At 37.3% G+C, this 17,473-nt stretch overlaps 5 protein-coding genes across 5 annotated transcripts; 1 reads left to right on the top strand and 4 right to left on the bottom strand.

Moving 5' to 3' along the window:
* Window positions 1–1,684: 1,684 nt before the first annotated feature.
* On the top strand, window positions 1,685–5,512 carry PHYBLDRAFT_96168 (glycosyltransferase family 2 protein; the record flags this gene model as incomplete). Its single annotated transcript, XM_018443958.1, has 5 exons — window positions 1,685–1,748; window positions 2,133–2,745; window positions 2,856–3,440; window positions 3,649–4,502; window positions 4,701–5,512. Coding segments are annotated over 5 exons (2,928 nt in total), but the record flags the coding sequence as incomplete, so codon positions are not given.
* Window positions 5,513–6,808: 1,296 nt separating this feature from the next.
* On the bottom strand, window positions 6,809–7,884 carry PHYBLDRAFT_143131 (hypothetical protein; the record flags this gene model as incomplete). The annotated part of the gene is made up of 3 exons (XM_018430939.1): window positions 6,809–7,061; window positions 7,194–7,437; window positions 7,536–7,884. The coding sequence occupies 3 exons, from the start codon at window positions 7,882–7,884 to the stop codon at window positions 6,809–6,811; spliced, it is 846 nt and encodes a 281-aa protein (XP_018294186.1).
* A 3,887-nt stretch (window positions 7,885–11,771) lies between these two features.
* Window positions 11,772–12,285, bottom strand: PHYBLDRAFT_166120 (Zn(2)-C6 fungal-specific transcription factor; the record flags this gene model as incomplete). Its single annotated transcript, XM_018435365.1, has 4 exons — window positions 11,772–11,836; window positions 11,887–11,979; window positions 12,048–12,069; window positions 12,163–12,285. 4 exons carry the CDS (start codon window positions 12,283–12,285, stop codon window positions 11,772–11,774), a joined length of 303 nt encoding a protein of 100 aa, XP_018294187.1.
* A 407-nt stretch (window positions 12,286–12,692) lies between these two features.
* PHYBLDRAFT_143133 (hypothetical protein) lies at window positions 12,693–14,563 on the bottom strand (the record flags this gene model as incomplete). Its single annotated transcript, XM_018430940.1, has 9 exons — window positions 12,693–12,887; window positions 12,936–13,004; window positions 13,061–13,105; window positions 13,306–13,797; window positions 13,868–13,911; window positions 13,975–13,988; window positions 14,067–14,165; window positions 14,227–14,304; window positions 14,475–14,563. The coding sequence occupies 9 exons, from the start codon at window positions 14,561–14,563 to the stop codon at window positions 12,693–12,695; spliced, it is 1,125 nt and encodes a 374-aa protein (XP_018294188.1).
* A 471-nt stretch (window positions 14,564–15,034) lies between these two features.
* Window positions 15,035–17,327, bottom strand: PHYBLDRAFT_166122 (hypothetical protein; the record flags this gene model as incomplete). Its single annotated transcript, XM_018435366.1, has 11 exons — window positions 15,035–15,114; window positions 15,186–15,330; window positions 15,396–15,456; window positions 15,652–15,801; window positions 15,865–15,962; window positions 16,065–16,188; window positions 16,356–16,417; window positions 16,546–16,632; window positions 16,834–17,041; window positions 17,127–17,239; window positions 17,274–17,327. 11 exons carry the CDS (start codon window positions 17,325–17,327, stop codon window positions 15,035–15,037), a joined length of 1,182 nt encoding a protein of 393 aa, XP_018294189.1.
* Between the last annotated feature and the right edge of the window lie 146 nt (window positions 17,328–17,473).

Genomic DNA, 17,473 nt, shown 5'->3' on the forward strand with positions numbered 1-17,473 from the left:
ATATAATAAATAGAGTTTGTTCGAGATTCTTGCCATTTTTATTATACACTCAAGTGTATTAGGTTCTTCACCCCTTATTATTGTTGCTATTGTTATTCTTATAATTCTTATAATAAATATATAAATGATCCTAGTCTGATTTGAAAAATGTAACAGGGCCAATACCCAAAAGAACAAAAAAAAGAGAGATATATTATAGATAAATTATCATGGTCTTATTTGATTTTTTTTTATTCTTTCATTCTCTCTATCATTAAAGGATAGTATAAAAAAAACAAGAGCTTAGATCAATAGTAATGTACCATGTATATCAATTGTGGGTGTATAAATAAGAATGCAGTGATTTACAAGTGTCAAATAGTAGCACCAGCACCAGCACCAGCACCAGCACCAGTAACAACAAACATTATGTTTTGAAGGTTTCAATTATAAATTTTTAAGGCTCTTATTCTTTAAGCTGAGTCAAATAGAAGGAAATGAATAAATAGGAAATTTCAAAAAAAAGGTTTGTAAAGTGAGAAACATATGGCGTGTTTTACTATACAGTAATGTGGCTGGACAATCTAGAATAAGATACATAAGAGCGTATTTAATAGCCATGGATCTCCCCTTGATTAGTAATGTGTGTCGATACACCAATACAGACTTGCTCTTTAGGATCTCTAAGAAGAAAGGAAGCAGAAACGAGAGCTATGGACATTCGATAGCCTTTAAATACACAGTCAACTATAAAATATGGCCTTACCAACCATTTCCATCTCTGTCTTTGTCTCCTTGCCCTTTCTTTATTATATATTTCGCAGCCCCTTTCTTCTTCTTTGGGTTTTGACTTTCAAGTTCACCAACGCACACACCTAACCACTTATATATATATATAGGCATACATAGATACGTACATAGATACATAGATACATAGATACGTACATAATACATAATACATAATACATGCATAAAGTATATAAATACATAGCCTATTTTCCTGCTCGTTTGTCTTTTTTAAATTTTGCTTGTCTATCAGTAAAAATAAAATAAGATATCTATTTATCTCTTAAACTTTTGGTGCTTTGGATTCTTACTGTTGCTTGCTCAGTCTTTTTATTTTATATATTCCCACATTCTATTTTATCCCTCAGGAACACCTCCCCTTCCCCCTTGTATACTTGGCACAAACATCTTTTTAATCACTGATTAATTATCAATTCTTTATATTCTTTCTTCATCTTCATCTTTCTTATTCTTATTTTGTACACACTTCTTGACGATTAGCAAAGTCGAAAAAAAAATTACAAAAAAAAAAGGAAAACATAAAGACCTTTTTCTCTCTTTCTTTAAATATAAATATATATATATTTTATATATATATATTTATATATGTGTATATATATATATATATATATTTCTCTTACTTATATACATACAATTTATCTTATATAATAGTCTACATATAGACTTATTCCTTTGAGCCCAAATGTCCAATCTTAATCATCCTCAAGCAGATCCACATAGTGCACGATATCCTGCCAGACCAGACCCAACCCACCCTCCTGCTTTGGATCGGTCAAATCCCAATAGACGCTCGCTCTTACGGCGGGGTCTGTTGGCCAGAGACGAAGAGCAATACGACGACAGACAGCAAGACACTGACGTGAAAAGCATCAAAATCAAAAAGTCCTATTGTCCTGACCCATGGAAAATATATTGCTACCTTGTCACTTGCTTTTGTCCTCCATTCATCCTTAGATTGCTAGGTAAACTACAGCTAAGAGTAACGAGAATCGAAACATCCCTCTACAAACATGACACCTTCCCCCCCCCCCCCCCCCTTTTTTTTTTATTTTTAAACCAAAGAAACAAAACGCATAAAGCAAAGCGACAAACCCTCACACACCCACACACTCACACACTCACAATTTCCCCTTTCCTTTAACCTACCCCTTCCAATCGCTCTATCTTTTCTCTCTTTCTCTCTCTCTCTCTCTCTCTCTCGCTTTCTCCCTTTCTTCCTAAATCCCTTACCCATCCCTCTCACCCCCCTCCCCTCCCCCTTGTTTCTATCTCTCTTTTGCTACGGAGACAACGTGCACCTTGTTTTTTTTAACCCTTCTTCCTTGCTCTATATTTTTTTTATTTAGGTAAGAAAGATGCCTCGTCTCAATTAGCCTTTCGGGAAAAGATCGGTCTGGTCTCCATCATCCTATGCATTATGGGATTTGTCGGTTTCTTGACATTCGGATTCACCCAAGTCGTTTGCCCTCGTCCCCCCATGAGCTACCGTATTGACAGTATCAGCCAAGGGTATGTGGTGATCCACGGTTGGGCCTATTTTTTGGCCTCTTGGAACGATCACCCGCCAATCCCAGATCTCGGAACAGATCCAATGAATCCAATCTATCCCCCTGTCAATGCCAATGGAATGGACGCTTCCTTTCTGTTCCAAATGCAGAACAACAATAAATTTTGTGCCAACATAATAACCGCAAAATCAAACATGGTTGTCGGCCAGGACAGCTCAGTCCCAACCTACTTTCCCTGTCGTCTATTCGATCCCCACTCCCTCGAGGTTCCAGACAGCAACACATACTCTAACCATTCAGGATGCCATCTAAGCCCCAACGCACGTTCATTGTTTAGAGACATGCGCACTTATGGTGTACCGAGCAACAATGGAAAATTCGACAAGGCCGGTCGAGTTTACTATGACTGGAAAGAAGTCAATACTACAACTCACCTTTCTGTTTACAACAGGTATGATTAAATATGCACATCTATAATCCACCTTACCATAATAATAATCATACTCTGTTAAATAACCCCCTCTTTTATTCTTATTTTCTCATACTATTATTCAAAAATAGCTATGTATTGAACCTTCATCTGCTTACTGCACTCCCTCAATCACTTTTTAATGTGCCTGCTGGTGGACTTATCGAAACTATTCTCGGAAATACAGCTCTTTATGGAGGCCAGGATATAACTCATCTGGTTGCATCTCAACGTACTCCCGGAATTGATTGGAAAGCCGAGGCCAACTGCTTATTAGATATAATAAAGGTCGGCGAAATCGACACACAGAGCGTGGGTTGCATTGCTTCTGATGTCGTGCTCTATACTTCCTTGATCGTCATCCTGGGCGTTATCATAGTCAAGTTTGTTCTTGCAGTTGTGTTTGGCTGGTTCCTAAGTTGGAAACTGGGTAACTTTAAGGAAGGTCGGTCCTACAGCGAGCGCATGAAGCGTGAATTGGAAATCGAAAACTGGACGTCTGGTATTCATCGCCCGGCCGAAGCAATTCGACCCCATTCGCCTTACGGTGCAGGCTCATTGAGGCCCAAGAACAAATGGATGCCAAGTACCTCTCGCTTTACAAAACCTGAAACAGGCTCCATGCATTTCAATTCCACAGACAGACCAGGAAATGCATCATGGAAACAAGTATCCAGGTAAGAGTTCATAAATACAACGACAATTTTTTTTAAAAAAAAAACATCTGTCGATATCTATTCTATTATTATTATTTTACAAAATGTACTCACCCATATATTTTCTTAAATATCACTAATGTTCTAGTGCTCGGTTAGCAGGACCTTATGGTTCTTCCAATATCATGGCCGACTCTTCGCCTTTACGCCCTCCAACAGCTGACAATAGTCAAAGCGGGTCTTTACATCGCCAAAGCCCAACTTTGCCTTCAAGCCGATCTTCACTTGTGTCTTCTAATGTAACAAATTCTACATGCACAATGGCCTGCCCGTTTCCTATTTCATCACACGCAATACCCCAGCCAAAACGAGACTTTATGCCATTTGGCTTTGTTCTAGCCCACACAATGTGTCTTGTTACATGTTACTCTGAAGGCGTTGATGGCTTGCGCACCACTCTAGACTCAATTGCTACTACCGACTTTCCAAATTCACACAAGCTCATAGTAGTCATTGCAGACGGAATAATCAAGGGTCACGGAAATGCCTTGTCCACACCTGACATTTGCATTGGAATGATGGAAGATTTTGTGATTGCACCAGAAGATGTCGAGCCTCATGCATATGTGGCAATTGCAGACGGCACAAAGCGTTACAACCAGGCCAAGGTGTACTCTGGATATTATTCTTATGACGACTCGACCGTTAATCCCGAACACCAGCAACGGGTGCCAATGATCACAATCGTGAAGTGCGGTGGGCCATCTGAGGCAGGCGAGAATAAGCCAGGAAACAGAGGAAAGCGAGACTCTCAGGTTATTCTTATGTCCTTCCTTCAAAAGGTTATGTTTGATGAACGGATGACAATGTTGGAATACGAGATTTTTAAGATGATCTGGCGTGCAACTGGTGTGAGCCCTGACAAGTACGAAATTGTTCTCATGGTTGACGCAGATACAAAGGTTTATCCAGATGCCCTTTCACGTCTAGTGAGCTGCATGGTTAATGATCCTGAGATAATGGGTCTCTGTGGAGAGACAAAGATTGGCAACAAATCTGACAGCTGGGTATCCATGATCCAAGGTATTTCTCTCACTCTTTTTTGTATTTTTGAATGAATTAAGTTAGTCCAAGGCAATATATACATACATTCATATGTATGTACATGTACATGTATATGTATACACATGTAGATGTATTCATATGCACATTCATATGTATACACATGTACATGTAGCATGGCTTTAACTTTTTTCTTTAATAATTATATTCATTTTGTAGTGTTTGAATATTATATCTCTCATCATCAAAGCAAGGCATTTGAATCAATTTTCGGAAACGTAACTTGTCTGCCCGGGTGTTTTTGTATGTATCGTATAAAGGCCCCCAAAGGCAACAACGGGCATTGGGTACCGATTCTGGCCAACCCAGACATTATCGAACATTACTCTGAAAATGTTGTCGATACTCTCCACAAGAAAAACCTGTTACTGTTAGGAGAAGATCGTTACCTATCCACCCTAATGCTACGTACTTTCCCGCGTCGTAAGATGCTGTTTGTTCCTCAGGCAGTCTGTAAAACAGTCGTACCCGACTCCTTCCGAGTACTGCTGTCTCAGCGTCGTCGCTGGATCAATTCTACTATTCACAACCTGATGGAGCTGGTGTTTGTTCGCAATCTGTGCGGTACCTTTTGCTTCTCGATGCAATTTGTCGTGTTTATGGAGCTTGTGGGAACACTTGCTCTCCCAGCCGCAATTTCATTTACCTTGTATCTGATTGTACTCGCCATAATCGGACAACCCGCAGTTCTATCCCTAATTCTACTGGCGCTCATTCTGGGTTTGCCGGCTGTGCTGATCATGATGACTAGCCGTAAGATGGTATATGTAGGCTGGATGATGATCTACCTAGTCAGTCTACCGATTTGGAACTTTGTATTACCAACATACGCCTACTGGCATTTTGATGACTTTTCTTGGGGTGAGACGCGCAAAGTAGAAGGCGAAGGAAAAGAGAATCATGGCGACAAACAAGGCGAGTTTGATAGTTCCAAGATCGTGATGAAGAAATGGCACATGTACGCACGCGAAGACCGCCGACGTGATCTAGCGGACCGTCTTCAGTCGACAGGAACCGTGTCGGGATCTCCAGTCGGGTCTGCAGCTGTCTTACCGTTGACTGTGCTACCAAGAGCTCTGTCGGAACGAACGCTGCAAGAAGAACGTCCGTTACAAGAAATACGCCTGCCCATAATGTCCTCTCCACTGCCTATGCTACAGTCTCCTCCTCCACTACCCCAATCTGCAATGCCAGCTTTAGCAACATCTGCAGCATCTGCAGCATCTGCACCACCGCCACCACCAGTACCACCACCACAATCAGTGACAATACCAAAAGCAGCAATAGCAACAGCAGCAATAGCAACAGCAGCAACAACAACAGCGGCAGCAACAATAGTAGGAGCAAGATTATCAACAGCATCTACCGCAGTTGGTCCTGTTCATTCTTACTCTGTACAATCAGTAAGAAGTGAGGCAGAGAACCGCACAAATGTTGAAGAGGAGGAATATGAAGAGGAGGAAGAGGAGGACTATGAAGAGGAAGAATACTATGAAGAAGAGGAAGAGGAGGAACGGGGAAATGGTGACAGAATTGAAGAGTTGCCCTTGCCACTATCATTTGAAGTCAAGGAATCTGATGACTGGGAGGCTGGTGTATTGAAGATGTTTGGTAATGTTTAATAGTGCCCTTTTTTTTTCTAAAGAGGTTCAAAAGGGAAACATTAGTTTTGGCTTGGCTTGTAAAGTCAAGAGAGTAAAAAAGAAGAAGAAAAACTGCATTACATCTATACCTACATCTATTACATCTATACTTACACCTATACCTATACTTACACTTACACTTATACTTACCCTTACACTTAAACCTATACTTACACTTACACCTAAATTTACACTTACGCATATACTTACTCATTCATATTCATACACATACATATACATTATATCAAAAAGACAATTTGCTTCTTTTAAAGAAAAAAGAAGAGTCAAACAACCCAAAAAAAACCATATAGTCACAATCCGTCATTTGTTTTCTTTCCTTATTTCTTTATATTACTATACATATCTCACTCGTTTGACTACTTACTCACTCCCTCACACTTCTTTGTTGCTGAAATATAATAAAACCTATTGTATTATTCCATTTCAAATTAGCCAAAATGATATATATATAATCAATTGAATTGAATTCGAAAATAAAATTCTCAAATAGTAGTAGTAGTAGTAGTAGTAATAATAAGAAAATGCAGAAAGGTTTGATATTTTATCATGTGTGTAGAAAACAGAAATCTGCTTGACCAAATAGATCAGTAAATAAAGAGTAAATTAGCTTGTATTTTGGAGATCCAACATCACTTTGGGTACAGAAAATAGACCAATACATGCAAGGATCAGCAAGGTACGGGTAGATACCCAAGCTGAGATGGCTAGATAAGACATCGTGCCTGCCAACCACATCAGGCTCTTTCTTTTGTCCTGAACCAGTATAACCCTGTACATCTCTGTGCTCGCCATCCCAGCCCATGTTGAGCTGCTAGGACGGGATAAGGAGGTTTGATCGGATACTCTTAGTAAGGTTCTTTTATATATATATATATTATATTTTATTTTTAATATAAAAAAAAAAGAAAAAGAAAAAGGATTAGTGGCAAGTTTGACAACAGTTTTGTATGATTTGATAACAAGTGTTTCAATTTGGTGCTTGACTTACTTGAATGGGTGAGGAACTGTATCATAAGGAAGACGGAATACTATATTATGTAAAATCCTGGCTGCTTGGACAATTGCGAGGTCCAGACTGATTATCCAACAAAGACTACCTAAGATGAGATGTTGCGGAGACCAGCAGACAAGGAGTAATAGGCCAGCTAGGACTATGAGGGAGTGAATGGGGGATTCCCAATATATCAAACGGCTCCCAACTTTGAAAAGATCCCTCTTTTGAGGCTCTTGTTCTATTTATTTATTTATTTATTCATTTATTTTAAAATGAAATCAATTGCATAAAAAGTAAGTTACAGAATAAAGCTAGTGGTTCATATAGAATGCTTACCATTGTAGATTGATTGATATATGTTTCCAAGCGTCGGTGATGATGGAAGAGAGGGTTTGATAGGAGATGTTGGAATTATGTTTATGTCATTTAATCTTGGCTGATATTCATGTTTTTGCTGCTGCTGTTGCTGCTGTTGCTGCTGTTGCTGTTGCTGCTGCTGTGACAGTGGTAGATTTGTTGCCCTGGAAAGAGAACTGCGTGCATTCTGACGACTAGGCGGCTCTCTCTGTCTCCTGTCAGCATCGGATCGAGGGGTTTTTGTAGATAAAAGATTGATCCTTGGCGTAAGATCAGGATGGGAGTAAACAGGCTGGCTCTTTCTGTATTGGATGTTATGGGTCGTCATATGTTCTATAAATCAGAGTACATGTATTTATCTTATCGTTAAAAAAATAATGGTGAATAAACAGCTTCTCTAGAATACACTCTTAAATACACAGAAATCAGTTTCATTCTTTACTCCTTTTCCCTTAAAGAGAAAAAGAATACGTTTCTGTGTCATAATGACGATGTACTTTCTTCATGGTATAAAGTCCTCTTGTAGTCTAAACCTATTAAGTTATTATATTTTCTCTAAAAAAAATAGGTTTTTATTACAGCTTTTACTTACGATTGAGACGAAATCTAAATATTTTTTTTTGTAGACGAATTAGATTTAATTTAGCCATTTTTTTTGAGACACATCTAGACAAGCCTATTCTTTTTTAAGACGAGATGACCTTCCGAACTGAAACAAATAAGATATTTTTTGAGACAGAACATATGTTTCTTGCTGGTTGAAGCTAGATAATTGTGAGAGAATCAATGGATACTTTAAGCTCTCTATGTTCAAGATATATTATCACGATCATTAGTACCTTTGTAAGGACTGTCATTAAATCCCAAAACAGGCTTTTCTACAGAGCTATAATGCGTGGTGCATATTTCTTTTTCTCAATTGGAAAGATGATTTCATACATACATACATACATACATACATACATACAGATACATACGCATATACATATATACGTTTGTATGAAGCGTTTATATATATATATATATATAAGCATTCAAATTTGTCTTAATCTCAAATAGAAACACAGCACTGGATTCTAGGATTGGTATTGTAATCTTTTGTATAATGAGGTTAAGATTTATAATGTAATATATACACCTAAAATGTCTCCGTATTAAAACCCAGACAGTAGGCCCAGATTGGTGGGAAATCCAGAAAAAAATTGATTCCCAATACCAAGTACATTCAACGATCGCACTCTTCTTTTCTTTTCTTTATTTTATGTATTGGTTCTATTTGAGCCCTAAAAGTTGAAAAAAAAGAAAGAGGCAATGTACAGGAGTTAAATGCGATTGTCAAGAAGAGTAACAGGAAGAGGAAGAGGAGGAGGAGGGAATGAAGTTTAGTTTTAGTATATTAGTATGTATGTATATATATATATATATGTATGTATGTATGTATGTATGTATGTATGTATGTGTGTGTGCGAGAGTGTGTATAATGAGTTTGTTTTTTGTATGAAATTTGAATAAATAATAAAAGGATGTGTTTTTTTTGTGTTGTGTTGTGTTGTGTTGTTGGGTGGTGTGCGTGAGGATTTGTAGGTGTAGGTGTAGATAAGATAATCTATATGCAAAAAGAGGGTACAAGTTTTAAAGAGCAGTATATATAGTTTGTGAGTTGTATGCGTAAATTATATATGTAAATATATAATATGAATCTTTAGAGATAGAGAGATAGAGAGACAAAGTTGTTCATTCCTTTTTTTTTTTTTGGCTCTTTTGTAAGACCGTCTATTTTGGTTATCTCTGTTTCTGTCTCTTATCTCTCTGTTTTTTTTGTTGCCTCTAAAACACACATCTTTTAACTGAGTATCGGAAGAAACTATCGCAAATCATAAAACACAGGGGTTAATGATCTGTTTACGCTTGCGGTTAGAATATCTTACATTTCCGACAATAACACTCGGTAAATCAAATATATCACGCTTGATAGTAAAGCAAAAAGTGCAAGGAACCAATCTCTTTGTAGGACTGATGAGTATACAAGAGCTGTACACAGCAGAATCAGTGTTATCAAACGCATGGAGAGCGTATTTTTCCCAATATTCGACTGCAGAGGCATCACTCATTAACTATACAACGGATTGTTAGCAATTCGATAAATATATATATATAACTTACTTCGTAAATATAGGTCTTTTTGTTCAAGAGGGCGTCCCGGGACCACTGAGTGAGGAGAGAGAATTCCTTGCCAACTAATGCGATCTCACCCGTTCGTCTCCACACAACAGTGGGTGTGCCGGAATAACTAATTAATTTTTCATACTCCTACAGAACAACAGCAACGATGAATTAAGAGAAGAAGAAGAAAAAAAAAGGGGGAATAGTTAAAAGTAATGCTTACAAGAAGTGTACGTTGGAGACATTTTTCGGTAAATATAAGATCGTCTTCAGTCAGGTTCATCATTGAGGCAAGTACAGAGGGGCGAAAGAGCGCCAGCGCCCGGCTAATTCGCATCAAGTCTTCTCTACTCATTCTATATATACATAATACATGATTTTTAGGAAGATGCCCATGTGGGTTTGTGTTTCCCAAAGGAAAAAAAAAGTAAATAAAATAACACTTACTTTTGGCGGACATATGTTATCAGATAATGATAACCTTCTGCGTAACTAAATGGTTTGGTAGCACTGGCATAGGCCATTTCTGGAGTGATTATTTGATTACGACGCTTCACCGCAGCACCAGCTGTAACTGGGCTGGCAATCTTGGCCACGACTGCCCCATCGCCATAGGGAAGCATGGAAGATATACCAGAAGAGGATATGTGAGACGAGTTCAAAACAGCAGATGGAATGGAACCAATAGAACGAGGAGGAAACAAAATATCGTCCATAATTGATTGATTTCCACTTGTGAACGAACTTGGTGTGGTAGGAAGAGAAGGTGTCTGAAGTGGGGGACGGGTATCTGGAAGAGTAAAATCAGGGCTGCCATGTTGTTGGTGTTGGTGATTATGTTGATGATGATGATGTTGATGATGAAGTTGCTGCTGCTGCTGTGGCTGTTGATGCTGGTGTTTATGCTGATGTGATTGAGTATGATGATTTTGGCTTTGACTTTGGCTTTGGCTTTGGCTTTGGTTCTGGTTCTGATGATTGTTTTGATGTTGATGTTGATGTTGATTTTGATTTTGATTTTGATTTTGGTTGTGGTTCTGGTGTTGGTTTTGGTTTTGGTTTTGATTCTGCTGCTGCTGCTGTTGCTGTTGCTGTTGATTTTGATTTTGATTTTGGTTCTGATTCTGATTCTGATTCTGATTCTGATTCTGATTTTGTTGGTTATGTAACTGTTGTTGGTGTAATGGTTGCAAGTGCTGACGGTTTTCTGTTACAGTATTTGGCCATCCTCCGGTATTAACGGTAGATGTTATTGAAGGGGTCGTGGTAGACGTGGTAGTAGTGGCGGGTGCCACGGGGTTCGGTTGGGTTGCACGTACGTTTGTTACGATCGGGTGTACTGGTGGCTGTGTTAGTTGAAGGTCCATCGGTGACCCCAACATACTTGACAATATTGAATACTCGAGATTTGTAGCAGAGGATCCAAAACCGTAATTATAATTATCCATATTCATCAACTGGCTACTATTGATCATCTCGTTCGCATCTGTAGGTTTTAAAAGAATTAAAGGAAAGAAAGGATTATAAATGACATTGGCATAATTTAAATATAAATAAAATAAAAACAGGAATCAGCAAATATTCTATACCGTTTGTCATGAATGCTTGAGTATCCAATATTGCAGCATTTGTTAGTGTATCCGAGGCTGAGGTTGTGTTGAAGGATTCCATGGTGGCTGGTGGGAATAAATTGGCCCGATTCTTCAGGTCTATTGTATATAATTTTTTTTTATAGAAAAATGAAAAGTTAAATACGTACGTAGACACATACAGCTGTTACAGCTGTTACTTCTGTTATAGCCACTACTATTACAGGCTCTTTCCAAAAGGATTGACCATCTTAATGCAGCTCCCAAACTTTCAATTCATCAAGCGTATTCCAAAGAAGAAAGAGGAAAACGAAGAGGATTATAAAGGGTGTTTTTCCAGGGAAATGTAATCAATTGTCACTTTAATTGTTTATTAAGCTTGAATCATACATTTATCACTGTATGGCTTTAAGGGTGTTCTTTACGTCTTTCATTTCGGATTTTTAAATGGTCAATCCTTTTTTCAGGAACCTGTATTGTTATGTTCTACCACTGCCACTACCACTACCACTACCACTTCCACTTCCACTAATAGTAATAATACTACTAATATAGCTACTATATGTATATATCTTTACCTTCAGCATCTTGTAGATATTTTGCTTTTTTGCGTGCTCCGTCTGCACAAGTTGATGCCAAATCTCTCTTTATGCAACGCTGGCATGGTCGAGCTATTGATATATATATACACAGAGCAAAATTGAGTTTACAGTAATAGACTTGAGGATTTAAAACTTACAGTCATCACATGTGAGATGAGCCTTTATGGTTTGATTGATTGAATGATTGGTTTTGTTGACAAGAATGTGTTGATTAGCTTATTTGATCTATAATTCCATTGTAATATTGTTTACTTTTTGACAATGGATGCAGGCTCTGGTAGCCTTCTTTTTACGTTGTGGGATGTGTTGAGAAGGCATTGAGTTTATGGCCGAGTGAGGTGTCTCGGGAGTTGTGGAAGCAGATAATGTAGTCATGTGGATTGGGCAACAATAAAAAAGAGGCTGTGCATTCCCAAATGGTAACAATAAACAGGAAGAGAAGGGGAAAGAAAAAAAAATTATAATAGGATATTACAATATATTATATTTTTTTTTCTTCTTCTTTCTTAGCTTCAATTCTATCAATTATCGATTTTCACCTCTTTACCCCAGCCAATGATGATGAGTCATTAACCAATATAAATATAAATATATATATATGTATATATATAAATAAAAATAAAAATAAAAATAAAAATAAAAATAAAAATATAATTATATTACTTTGTCTCGTTCTCTCTCTCTCTCTCTCTCTGTGTGTGTATTTATATATATATATATATATATATAGGTCGCTTTTTTTTATTTATTATTATTTTTTTACACTGCAGACGGGTAAATGTTTAAGCTAAACCACTATTATTTCTACTAGTTTTGATCAACGCCGCCATTATTTTAACTGCGAATTCATTATTGTCTGCATACACCTGGAGAACTTGGTTGTCAGCACAGACCTCAAATGAATAGGGCATCAGTCGTTCCTCAAAGTCTGTAGTACATTGTGTTATCCTATCCAGGTCAAACACGGAGCAAGGTGTCTAAAAGGAATTGTAAGAATATCGAAGTATCTATATAGTATGACATACCGTTCCCTGCCATTCTGGAAACAATAAGAACCTCTTGTTCGTAATTTCAAAGTATCGTCTTCTCCACAGCTATTAAAGATTAATAAGCCTCTACATACTAATGGCCGTGAGTTCAATGTTCTTACCCTGCTATCTTCTGTGAGTACCGTCAATTCTCCAGAGAAAGCAACCTTTTTATATACATATACATATACATATACATATATTGATATTGATATTGGTAAGTATATGATGATTAGGAATTATTGTTGAAATAAAATGAAACACACACACACACATATATATATATATATACATATACATAGGAGACTCAATTTAGGTACTTCTTTTTGGGAAACTTGGGAAAGAACTAGAGCAACCCGAAACCCACCTTTTCTATTTCGCTCTCCTCTTGTTTGACTGGCTCTTCAACCTCTGGCGTGGGTTCTATTTCGATTGGCTCTGGCTCTGGCTGAGGTTTCGTTTTCTCTTTTTGTTGTATTTGATGAGTCTTTGGCTTTGGAGCCATGCGGCTGTTACTCAAAGGTTTTGTCTGGACTTTTGAGGATACTTGTTTAAGATCTTTTCGGCCCATTATACCAACTTCCTTCTTTGGGTTAAGAAGTGATGCAGAGAAATGGCTATTTCCCACGGCTCGCTTTGACAGTGGCCGTTTTTGGAAATCCTGAAGATTATTGAAAGAATGAGACTTTACGGTGGCATTGAGGTGTGGAGATAGTGGTGGTGTACGTGGAAGTGAGACCGAGGAGATGGACGAGGATGGGGACATTAGTTCAGAGGGACTGTTGCGCTTAATATACAGTCTAAGTTTTGGCTCTGATAGTTCATTTGTCTGATTGATTGTCAGTAAAAGCCCCTTTGCCTATACAATAAACTATCAGTTTTATGTTGATTCTTAATAAATGAATTAATTAATTAATTAATTATTTTACTGCAGGAATCTGGGATAGTGTGTGGCCGTGGACAGCAGCTTGGGCTACAAAGATAAATAAGAATACAGTCCAACTGGGTGAATAAAATAAAGAATAAATAACCTTACCTTTTTGCGTGTCACTAAAAGCACAAGTGTATGTTTTGTATTAAGACAGGCATGTACAATGACTTGAACTATAATATATCTTTATATCTTACCTGACATGTCTAGGAACATAAACGAGTGTAATCAAATGACGCTCGTATAATAACATGGCAAACTGAATTTCATTTACTGCAATCTTCTCTTTAAGCACACTAAGGATAATAAATTAACCCTCTGTCAAGGAAATTATCATTCAGCCAAAGATATTATTACTTTAATCCTCCTGTTCCATGTTCGAAAGGATATACAGAGATCGTCTGTCCTGTTGCCTTGCGATAGCGAAACAACACCCTGCAACAATAGTAGTTATGTATTAAAGCGTAGTATTGGTATTGGTATTGGTATTAGTATTTTAAAATCAAGGAATCAAAACTGGTGGCAAATCTTCTTTTCTTTTCCTTTTTTTTTTAAAAAAAAAAAGGGTCAAGGGATTTAAGGAAATAAACCTATATCTTCTTTACCAATTCATATGAAATCCAAGGAGGATATTCTTTGACGATTCGAGCCATTTTTGCTCACCCAAAGAGCTCAACGTGAGGAAGTTATGCATAGTTTGGTTTGAAATTGAGAAAGAGCGAAAGGAAAAAGAGACGCCAGAAAGGGGGAGCATTGAAGACTCTTTGTTAAATACCTTTGTTTAGTCTATCCGATGAAGATTCAAAAGAAAGAAGAAAAAAAAAAGGAAACAAAAACAACAAAAACAACAACAACAACAACAAAAAATATGCCGCACAAGCAATGCAAATCCCTGCCTTGCATCACTGGGTTCGATCCAGTAAGAAACCAACTTGCAAGCACTACTTGTACACACGAATATATATGTGTATGTGTATGTGTATGTGTATGTGTATGTATCCATCTTTATGATATTTATAGATATCTGAATATCTGAATATATTTATACTTAAATATTCGTAACAACGCATGTCCCTTTTAAGGGGAAAACAGAGGGACAGGAGTACATCTTTAAGCAAAAACAGTATAGAATGACAAGAGAGAAAGAACTGGAATATATTGCATACTAAGCATGTGCAATAGCTGAAAATGCAGTGTTGTAGATATGGCCACAAAGCTTTTGCATCTCAAACAACCCCAGCTTGGCTATATAGTAAATAAACGGCCAATAAAGGGTGTGAGTATGATGCTTATAATGATTTCTTTTATGGACTTACGGATAGGAACTTGCATTTCCAAGATAGATCGAATCATGTCTTCCACTTGACTGATTTGATCTGTCTTAAAGTACACCATCAAAAGCATCGGCATCTCAGACACGCCTGACTGAAGCAGCTGAGTTAATACTGCGACAAGGTCTCTCTGTATTATTCCAAGTAATAATTAGATGCTTCTGAAACGAGTATGACTTTATCCGTATGTTTTACCTGTCTCTTGAGGATTGCGACTGAGGAAATAAGAATAAGACTGAGGAGAAGCTTGACTAGCCTAGAACCACAAGAAAACAAATAAGTAAATAAATAACTTTTCATTTAATTATGATTATGATTATGATTATGATTGTGATTGTGATTATAATTTTCTGGTTCGTGCCCCCTTCTTTGTGGCAAAAAATAAAGAGGTGCATTTCCACAATGTGATGTGATGTTGTGTGGTGTAAGGATATGCAGTGTTCTATCGTACCTTTCCATTTCAGTGACTCGCAGTAGATAAAAGCACATATCTACCTCGGCCTCACTCAACTGAAGTCCAAAAAATCCAACCAATCCGGCAACCACTCGGATTGCCATTGCCAGTTCAACCTGATTTACCTGCACATCTCCCTTGATAATCCTATTTAGCCACCAAGAACAAATTTATTATTATTACAATCATTTATCAGAATTACCGAACAACTTTGAATCTTGGCGAACACCCGGCTTTTGATGGTTGCAAAATGATGTCTGCTGTTTACTGACTGCGCGATAAACCACGAGGGCATCCGAGACAAGATGCTATTGAAGAAATCAACCTGTACGCACGCACAAACGCACAAACGCACAAACAGACATTTAATATAAAACAAAACTAATACAAATAATTCATCGTATTCTCACTTCATCTTCACAGTATACAGTAAGGCGTGTAACAAGATCCGGTAAAAGTTGCATTTCAACCAATTTGAATCGTACTGTGGCAGCATATCTCGGCTTCTCTTCTACCATGGTGTAAATCATCTCACTACATAAAATAATATATAAAATATAATAGAAAGCCATATTAAGTTTACCGGATTTTCTTTTCAAGTATCCTACTTGACGTGTACATTGGCGTCTATATTGCCAATTTTCTTATTCTCTTATTCAGGGGTAGAAAAAGAAAATCTATTTTATTTTTTGCTTCTTTACCTTAGTTGTATGGAGTAGCGTGTACTAAGACAGTGGGCGCTTTGTAATAGATGATCGATGGCCTTTTGGTCGAAAAAAGCAATATATATATATAAAGAATAAGTTGGATGCATCTTTCTTCGCCCTGCAGTTACTATAGTTTATAATATTTCTTTTGGGGGGAAGGGGTCTATCCTTAATATCTCCTTACTTCTGTAAAATTAAGAGGGTCGTTTCTGGCAATACAGCGTACAAGTTCACAGCGTGTAGACAAATGAACAAAGCCTTCAAGGACATGCTTTCAATGGACAAAAGTTATGGTATAAATGTTATGTAAGAAACAAAACAAAACAAAAAGATATGCACAACCACACAATAAACCACACAAACATGCGCGCGCGTATATATATATAATTATATAGAGTTTATAATTTATTATTCCCTCTTCTTTTTTTGCACACACACATACACATACACATACTACATCTATCTCTCTTACTTGGATATTTCCTAATCTCTCATTCACATCTTGTGCTTCGAGATCATCAAATAGATCAAGAGCAGCTACCACCATTCCAGATTCATCACGTAGAAAATTTTGATTGGACAATAAATGACTAGACGCTACCACAGATTTGCTCGCTCGTTCAGGTTGTTGACGATTAGCGTAGGCAAGGTATTGAATGCAACTAAATTCCAATAGTAATCTAATATATCACAAAAAAGAAAAGTTTATTTCTCCAGTCTTTTTTTTTTTAAAAAAAAAAGACATTTTGGATTATGTTTACTCACTGGAATTTACGTGGATCACTGAGTGTTCCAGATATGGATCTGTATTGGGTCTTGAGATTTATGACGGTAATTGTGGCATAATGTGTGAATAAGAATAAGAACTCAATGGAAATCTACCTGTGAAGCGTTATGTCCAATCTTTTGAACCGAGTTTTTATATTGAAAATAATAGCTTTTGAGCTCTTCAATTTCGTCTTCCATTGTCTGTTAAAAAAAAGTTCTATAAATGTAGGCTTGAACTTATTCACTAGCGACAAATGTGTGCATTGTGTGTGTGGGTGGATGTATTAATAGGCTTTAATACCGTCCTAACCTGTATGCGATTATAAGCAGTCACGCCTCTTTTA

Source organism: Phycomyces blakesleeanus, assembly GCF_001638985.1.
Source record: "Phycomyces blakesleeanus NRRL 1555(-) unplaced genomic scaffold PHYBLscaffold_6, whole genome shotgun sequence".
Lineage (NCBI taxonomy): Eukaryota > Fungi > Mucoromycota > Mucoromycetes > Mucorales > Phycomycetaceae > Phycomyces > Phycomyces blakesleeanus.